A 9,467-nucleotide genomic window follows, 5' to 3' on the forward strand; every position below is an offset into this window, starting at 1 on the left:
GCCAATTCAAATTCATTAAGTTTTTTGAAGGTGGGAGGGTCCCTTTAAAGCACTTGTAGAATTAAATAACTTCTGTGATAATTTGTTCGAGACATTTGTTTGCTGAGTGACTGAGTCTGTGCTTAATGGGCAGAGAAACGTGTTGCACACATTTTCCCCCGTGTGAGTTTTTGCTGATTCCTCTACATAGGAACAGTGAGTAGGGTCGATCAGTTTTAGATGCTGCTGAGAAATTTGAGCTACCGATCACATTCCTCTCCTTCTTTGTGTTGTGACAGTAGACCGAAGGCCTTTCCGAATTCGTGCCCGGACACATTAATTCGCCGATATTACGAGTCTGATCGATGAGAAGCCACCCGCCTGCGGACGAGAGCCGGTTTTTCTGCGGAACACAGACCGCGTCGTGACGTCAGGGACGTGCTTAGGATAAAGGAGCTGCGAGCGGGGGCCGTGGGCATTGGTGCCTCGTCCGTCCGTCCGTCTGCCTGCAGTTACAGATGATGGCCTCCGCCGCTACACTTCGCGTGCTGGCCGCACTGTTGGCCTGTGTGACCCTCAGCTCGGCAGCCACCCACCTGGAGCGGGTGGATATTGTGCCCGGTAAGTGGACACGGGATAAACACGACGTCGTTGTAAGCGGTTAGTGGACAGCCGTCATTCTGACGTCGTTTGTGACCAACCTATCATAGTCTCAGGGGAAAATGGCAACAATGTGTAAAATTAATGACCGGAGGGGTCCTGAAAGTTTGGTGGCGATATCTGCGGTACTTTAGGAGATCATTTTCGCCCCCACCCCCCACGGGGCGCGAGTTAAGTAACCCAACTTCTGAAACAGTTTGCAAGTCTCACCGCTGCCAGAGTTGTGAATAGATCACACTGAAGATTTCAGGATTTCATTTGATGACTATTACCTGCATTTAGCATATAATTTATGCCCCGGGGTCATCGCAAGCCATGAAAAGTTTCCGGGAGTTTTTGGACAATGTAAGGTTTGATAGACATGCTAGAGCAATAAATAGGTATACCTTGGATGTTGATAAGTGAAAAGCTGAGCCTTAACCCTCGCCGGACCTATTGGTTTTCTACATACGCGCCGGCCGAGGGGGGGGGGCGGGTACGACCCCCCCTCGCCGTTTCGCCCCTGGTGGAGCAAGCGCGTCGCGGAAAAAAACGAGCGTGTGCGCCGTTACGAGACGCAGAGATTGGTACCCGATTTTAAGGTCAACCGGTGACCTCTGAGGTCAGGTCAAGTGCCCCAAGGTACGGTTCAGTTTTTGGTGAATAGCTTCGCAAAAAACGGCCTCAGAGCCGCGATTTTGGCAGCATCGTGTTCGCCTCGCTCAGGCGCGTCCAATGATATTCATACTTTTTGTCCGGGTCAGGTCAACTTGGGGTGTTGACCTCAGGTCAAAGTCATGTCAGCCCCCCCCCCAGGTCACAAAGTTGGTCGAAAGAGGTCATGTCGCATATCATTCGATTCGGCAGGTCTTCCTGAGTCCATTGGTGGCTTTCCGGACTCGCTAGCTTAATTTGATCAAGAGTTATTGATGAAAAACTAATATGACCTTGATGACGTCATAAATGACGTAACGCAAGGTCAATATTGCAAAGGTGACGCATCTAACCTTACAAGGAGTGCATCAAATCACGATTCTGTGTGCTTGAGATAGTTGGAGGGAGATCGTTCCCCGCGCCAGAATAGCGGTTTTCATTTTTCCCCATTGACTTATAATGGTGAGGTCACGAAAATGACCTGACCTCATATGACCTTTAGGAAAAATCCGAGATATACAAGTTGTGAGACTCAAAATGGATACTAGATCCTGCAAGTTTCATTTCCCTGTGACATCTCCTCTGGCAGTGAGGGCGTTGCGAAGTTGCGACATCTGAAGACCGTGCAGAGGTTCACTTATGACGTCATAGGTCAGTGACCTGACCTGACCCAAAAATGCGGTTGATGTCAAAAGATCCAGCTTGAATCAAAGGTCAGGTATGCCAAGTTTCAGCTCTCTATCGCCAGCGTGTTCGGAGCTATCGCGAAAAAAAACCCTATGGGGGGGGCGGCACCCGCCCCCCCCCCCCCCGTCGGCCGGCGAGGGTTAAATATGTTCAGCTCAATAATACGGAACGTCTGACATGCAACATGGTCTTTTTCGGTCAGGTCATGACCTTGATCTTAGGTCAGCTTTCAAGGTGGCCTTTTTATCTACGCGTCGCGACAAAATGAGCGTGCTGTCGGCCGCCGGGAACATCAATGTGGTGCGAGTTTTGAGTATAAAAAAGAATAAGATAAAAACGCTCTCCGCGAAACCGTCGATTGGGAAAGTTTTCTCCTCTGGACTGGAGGCACCAGCCTCTTGACCTTAGGTCAAATCTGAAAACAACATTCGGAAAGAGTGTTTGCAGAGCTATCGAATACGCTTTTCCGCAGTGCTATACCTAACTCTATCGGTTCCCAAGTTGTGCGCCGATTTGTCAAAAATGTTAAAATGGGCAAGACGACCTTTTATGACCTCCGGTGACCTGACCTTTGGGATGATGTAGAACATCACTGCAGTGCTTTGCTCATTATTTTGACGCTCTTTCGAAAACTGCATGTTGCGTGTCTATATGTCCCGTATTGTGCTCTTAGTTCAGAAATCTTACGCAGCGGAAATTAGTATAATTTATTTGCTTCACCTATCTTGTATCGGATTTCACTCCGCTGTATTTGATCTAAACTTACCAATTTGTAAGTCAGGCCTGCGTATACCAATTGGCGGTCATCTAACAGAACGACGCCGCATATTCAGAGGTGGGGATTGGCGGACGGGCTGCCCTGTTGACTGCTGCACGCGACGGTCCGGCCGGCCCCCCGTTCGTTACGGTCCAAGGCGGACATGAGGACAGGTGGCGCCGCCGCCACTCGCATAGCGGCGGGAATGTGAACTAACCTGTTTACCATAAGGCCGCTGTGCTAACGGCCGCTGCGGGCGCCGTTTCGGGCTAGTTTTGACTTTGTACCGCAATTAATGGTTTATTTATAATAAAAAATGGACTAGCGAGAGTCGTGCCGGAATCAGAATTCAATGTTCTACAAAACTAAGCCATTTTCATTGTGATCACGTCATCGACTTCACCGCCCAACCCAATAAAGCAGAAATATGTCGTGTCACCGGTGATTACACGCAAAAATTCTTTGGCATATAGCATAAAAACCAGAACACCTTTGACTGCAGCGACTATGCGGTACTACAGAAAATTGTATGGCCTACCTAATGGTGCCCATTTCTTAAAAATTAAGCTGAGTATTTCGTCGCCTAACTCTTGTAAAACCGTATGTCCGCTTGTCTATGGAGTTTGGACCGTAACGTTGTGGCCGATTCCAGGTACCGATGGCGCGACACGCCGTCAAATACGATCTCCTCACGAAATGACCGTATATAATGACCAAGCCGGTGAGGTTCTGCGTGATTTGCATAATGCCGCCGACCAGCCGCGAAATGTCAGTGTTGTTAGAGGCGGCCTCACACACAAACATTAGACATTAGATGAGTGTGTGCCTGCGCTATGTAGTGAGTTGCAGCACTTATTTGCACTGCAACACGATGCTTTTGTTTGCAGGTGGCTGATTGTTACGTCTCCAGGGTATAACGCTACGTCTCCTCGTGTGTATGCTGGTGCACGTGCAATAATAATAAATTTTGCATCTCTCCCAGCAACCCTAACCAAATAGTCTACAGCAGCACTGACACTGAGTGCTGGGCCTACGCCAGTCAGATGCCCTCACTGTTCTTGATGCACTCTGTCGCTGGCTTGTCTCATCAGGCATCAGTGCCAGAGATGGTTACCCGTCTAGCTCGTCCGACTCCTCGGGGCTGGTTAGCTGATCCCCCACCCCTCCTCATCGACGAACCATTTCGTACAATTTTGATCGCGTGTCAGGATTTCCTCCTTCCGAACTTACTTTCTATACGTTCAAAAAAAAAACTATAATAAGATAAACATTTTTTTTCACCAACTTGAATGATCGCTTCTATTGGCAGGCCACGAGAACCAGTGTTATGTGAAGGATCAGGATAAATTCTACGACTCCGGCTCAACATGGACCGAGCCCGGCTGCATCAGGGGAATCTGCTCCGGAAAAGGAACGATGATTGAGCGCCAGAGGTATGCATTTTTTTGTCACATTTATCCATTTCTTGTAATAGATAGGGGTCGATAAATGTTTGGTACGTTGTCAATAACCTTGTCCTCACGCTCTGAGATGAATTAAACTTTATTTAGAGTGAGAGTAAAAAAAATAACTTTTAACTCATTACTTTTCATTATTTACCACCATATATCATGCACAATTAGCATGATAAAAGTTTTCTGTTATGACTCTTACTCTGAGCACCTATTTGTTTTGGAAAAGCGAGGCAATCGACATTCAATCGGCTATTCGAAGGCTCATACTAAGAAACAATCAAAAAGTTTCGGATACGAACTTTTTCAATGCATCAAAAATAGGTGGCCAATGTTCCGTTGTGAAAAGGACACGGATGTGTTGTCCAGTTTAGCCTTATCAGCAATGCACATGTCAGTATTTGCAATTGTTGAGCATTTGGTGTAGGTTGGCAGCTGTGGACGCGGCTGTGAACGATTCACTGCAGTTGTTTCTGATGTTCTGTTCCTCTGTCGCACTTCAGTGGAATGTTTCCGGTGTTTTGGTTCAGTACCTACAGCAAGCTGCGTTTTGTTGCCCTAGGTATGTAGGATATGTATTATGTAGTCTCAAGCAGTTTTCACAACGGGTTATTCGGCGAATGCACTTCGTTTGACCAAATCTGCACCAAATCTCTTTTACAATAAATATTTTCGTATCACTAATTTATTTCAATGTTTTAATCGAAAAGTATGTCTTATAATTTGAAAATGAGGCATGTAGGTAGGCATCTGTGCAGCCCAAACGCATAACTGTTAAGAAACACACTAAACCTAATTTGACCAAATCTGCACTTGATCTGCGCCTAATCTGCACCAAACGTGTACCTACCAGATGGCCGTCTTGAAAACGGCTTTTGTTTACCTAATAGGGGAGAGTGGGGAAAGATGCCCAGGGTTTTACTATGTCATGTATTATTCGAAAATGACGATCGGAAAGCAAAAACTTGGAGTTTCAACGGAAGCCGACATCATTTCTCTCCAAAAATATCACCCTTTCGTGCCTGAAATATTATAACTTTTTTTCCTATTAAGCATTTTCCTGAATAAGTGAAAGGGGGCATCTTACCCCACAGGGTGGGAAAGACGCCCCCTGGCGTTGGGGAAGATGCCCCCCTGCACTATAAGTGACATAAATGGGCACGTGAATCGCCTGAACGAATCAGTAGTCCCTTCGAGCCTGCAGTAGACACCAAACGTCATCGTAAGGGCCCTCAAAAGTAGTCGTAAGGGGCTTCAGAGGTCATCGTTAGGTTCATCATAGTCCAGCGCGGCCAAACAAGCCTCCGTGGTGGCGTTCGGAGACCACTGTGGGGCCCTTATAGGTCTTCATGACGTTTGAGGGCCCTCGAGCCCATCGTGGGGACCTCAGATGCCAGCGCGGCCCGTGGAGCCAACGTGGGAGCCCTCAAAGGATGTCGTGAAGGGGCCCTGGAGCCAATAATGGGGCCCACAGAGGCCGTCGTGAGGGCTCTCAGAGTCAGATGCCGCCCAAAAAGTCGCTGTGTGGGCCGAGAGACCGGCATGAGGAGCACCCGACCGTACTGGACTCTCAATAGTCCCAGATCGGCTTTTGTCTCTCATCACAAGCATGTAATAAATGATTTGACGGGCTGCTTGAAGGACAGCCTACGGATTTAGGGGGGCGTCTTTCCCCATCAGGGCAGGGGGCATCTTACCCCAAGGTACCGAAGTAACATTAAATCAGTACAATTTGTTAGCCATAAAACTACACCCTGAAACAAACTCTTTGGGACACAGTACACGCATGGTAATGTATCACGACTATAGCAGGGGACGCAAAAATTATCTACCTTCTTTGATATTTACAATGTTTTGACACCCAAATATTTTTTGAAAACAGCAAATAAAAAACACGCAATCACCAGCCAGCCGCTGCCCAACTGAGCTTCGCAAATTTTTGTGCAGTTTACAAGGCAGGTTTCCGCTTTACGCTAAAAACATTAATTTCCAGGTTCGCTTCATTGTTTCGCCGCTAAAGGGGGTGGGGCGTCTTTCCCACCCTGGGCATCTTACCCCACTCTCCCCTACCTAACTAACGCTATAACGTTGCGTGTTACGCGTTATATAAACACAACGCTATGTGCCTTTTTCGCTCGTAAGCTTTCGTCTGATAAATGCCAAACACCAGCATGGCAGAAGCACCTACGCCGCTCAGACATTAACCCGCGCCCCGTAGGGGGGGGGGCCGAAACGGCCCCCCCCCCTGTCCTTTTCGGTCGATATCTCCTAAACGGCTGGAGATATCGCCACGAAACTTTCAGGACCCCTCCGGGCATCAATTTTACACATTGTGACCAAAAATTTTTCCAGAGGCTATGATAGGTTGGCCACAAATGACGTCAGAATGACGTCATGTTCTGTCATTTTCGACCGAAAAAAGACCTTCGCGAGAAGACCTGTCAGGACTACAGCTTTGAAGATACAGAAAAATGATCAAGACATAAAAGGTGTAGAATTAATAGGGCTACAAAACTGCTATCTCGAATTCTTGAAATTTTCGAGTTTTGACCCCCAAAAATCAAAAAAAGCATTTTTTTAGATATATTCGCCAAGAAATCCAAAAAGTTTTTTGAGTTTCGAAAAAACCGGAATATATGTGATAGTGCCTACCGTCTTCTATCTACATACCGAATTTCAGATCGATACCTCGTTTTTTGGCCAAGTTATAGCGAAAAAACTGTTCAAAAATGATGACGTCAAATTTTCAAACTCAATTTTTGGCAATTCTAGAACTCGTAGAGCAAAACGAAGACCACCATTAGACTCCCCGTGACGAGCTGCATCGAATCGATACCCATTTTATGCAAAAATATCAACTTTGAAATTTGACCTAATTTGACCTGACCTTGACCTGACCTTCACAAAAACGTGACCTAGGCTGGCCCCAAAGGCTGCCTAACCCACATAATCGCATTTGTCATGTAAAATGGACCATAAAACATGTATCACACGACACATTCATATTGTGACCCCCGGTGACCTGACCTCGCTGTGACCTGACCTGGTATCAGTGACCTCAGATAGCAAAGTATGTGTTTGACGAACAATGTACCATCGATGGTTTTCAATAAATTACCAATTTACTCGCTTTCACAGCACATTTCTTGAATTGCCTGTGAACGGTGAAAATCTGACCTTTGACCTGACCTGTGACGTCATCGGTTTGACCTAGGTCAATGAAATTTGGTCACAAGGTAGTTACCGGGTGGGGCTATCGAAGGCCGTTTGAATTTTGAAAATCGGCCGGTAACTTTCCGAGATCTTAGGGGGGCCGAAACGGCCCCCCCCCCCTACGGGTGGTAGGGTCCGCCGGTAGCCCTACGGGGCGCGGGTTAATGACGATCCCCTACTTTAGAAAATTATATAATAGAGGAGCTGACCGGTTGGACTGATCGTGGTGCGTTGTCCTGTTGCAGTTGCGGCAAGGTCAGCTGCGGCCCGAACCTGAGGCTGGTGGATGGTGACCCGGACGCGCCGTACCCCGACTGCTGCCCCTCCGGCTGTGTGCCCGTCACTCCGCCGGCCGCCGCCGCCGGCCTCTGAGGGCTGTGACCCTCCGCCGGCCTCTGAGGGCTGTGACCCTCCGCCGGCCTCTGAGGGCTGTGACCCTCCGCCGGCCTCTGAGGGCTGTGACCTCCGGCCGCCGCCGTAACCGGCCCAGTGACCGCCTGTTCTGATCCCGTCGATCGCTGTTTCCCGCTCCCGTATCCGTGCCTTACCGTAAAGTGTGCGTGTCATGTGCCGCATTTGAAAGCGTCTGTCACTTAGAACTTAGAAGGCATTTTGTTCGAGGTCATCCTGACCCGGACTGTCCTTGCAGTCTAAGCAATGTCAGTGTTTGCGTTGTTACGTCTCGTCTATCGTCACTTCCATACATCTTCGTGCTTTTCTATGTAGTTAAAAAGGTGTCTTTATGGTGGCTGTGAGATTGAATTATGCTTTCTGTTACCGTTTCTGCTTATTAAGATATACTGACCTTACTATGAATAAATTGACTCAACTTCTCTTGAAGTGCGTCTTAACCCTCGCCCGGCGACGGGGGGTTGATGCAACCCCCTAAGGTTTTTCGCAAATAACGTAAAAACGGCGGCGCGTAGCGCATACCTTCTGGGGAAACCTTTCCGCACCTATCCTGAAAATTTCAAGTCCCGGTCTTTTCAGGTCAGGTCACCAGGTCACAAAAACCGGTACAAGGTCAGGGGAAAATGGGACTAGTTTAGCGGCAACTGAATGATAGTGTTATTCGTTGATAGCGTGGGTGCTATGGCACGTAGCGCTACCAAATTTAAAACACAACTTGGGACATCTATTTGACACATGACCTGGGAGTTTTAGATTCCAGTAACCTGAGGTCAGGTCACAAGGTCATAAAAACCGGTACATAGTCAAAATTGCACTAAAAATGCATGGAAACTAGAGTTCTTCATCGATTTGATACAAACTTGCAGGATATGGTTAGGTCACCGAGTGCCATTATACGCACCTTAGTTTTTTTTTCAAATTCAGCTGACCTGAGGTCATATAGAGGTCATGACAATTTTAAAGGAAATTTGCCCGAATGTGTAAAGATAAGGGATTTGTGCTTTCTTTCAACGTTTTTGTGTTGTACCTACTTACCTTAATTTACATCTACTTGGTGCTTGCAAGCTGCAAGAACGCTTGGGTCGGGTCGACTGAGGTCAACTAAGATCAAACTACGTCTTTGCTAATAACTTGGCACACGATGAGGCTAGAGCTTCAAAAAACGGTGTCGTTGTGTTCCTTGTGATCAGGCGGTTCGAATGATGTGCGATATGATGTATTTTGATTAACCCTCGCCGGCCAAAGGGGGGGGTGCCGCCCCCCATAGGGTTTTTTTCGCGATAGCTCCGAACACGCTGGCGATAGAGAGCTGAAACTTGGCATACCTGACCTTTGATTCAAGGCAGATCTTTTGGCACCAACCGCATTTTTGGGTCAGGTCAGGTCACTGACCTATGACGTCATAAGTGAACCTCTGCATGGTCTTCAGATGTCGCAATTTCGCAACGCCCTCACTGCCAGGTCAGAGGAGATGTCACAGGGAAATGAAACTTGCAGGATCTAGTATCCATTATGAGTCTCACAACTTGTATATCTCGGATTTTTCCTAAAGGTCATATGAGGTCAGGTCATTTTCGTGACCTCACCATTAGGTATAAGTCAATGGGGAAAAATGAAAACTGCTATTCTGGCGCCGGGAACGATCTCCAACTATCTCAAGCACACAGAATCGTGAT

At 47.5% G+C, this 9,467-nt stretch overlaps 1 protein-coding gene across 1 annotated transcript; it reads left to right on the forward strand.

Annotated features, from left to right (window-relative positions):
- The first annotated feature begins 447 nt into the window (after positions 1-447).
- Positions 448-7,768, forward strand: LOC122385352. Its single transcript, XM_043373569.1, has 3 exons — positions 448-600; positions 4,026-4,149; positions 7,626-7,768. The coding sequence occupies exons 1-3, from the start codon at positions 498-500 to the stop codon at positions 7,750-7,752; spliced, it is 354 nt and encodes a 117-aa protein (XP_043229504.1). The 5' UTR covers positions 448-497; the 3' UTR covers positions 7,753-7,768.
- Positions 7,769-9,467: the final 1,699 nt, after the last annotated feature.

Source organism: Amphibalanus amphitrite, unplaced genomic scaffold (genome assembly GCF_019059575.1).
Source record: "Amphibalanus amphitrite isolate SeventyFive unplaced genomic scaffold, NRLGWU_Aamphi_draft 000215F_arrow, whole genome shotgun sequence".
Classification (NCBI taxonomy): domain Eukaryota; kingdom Metazoa; phylum Arthropoda; class Thecostraca; order Balanomorpha; family Balanidae; genus Amphibalanus; species Amphibalanus amphitrite.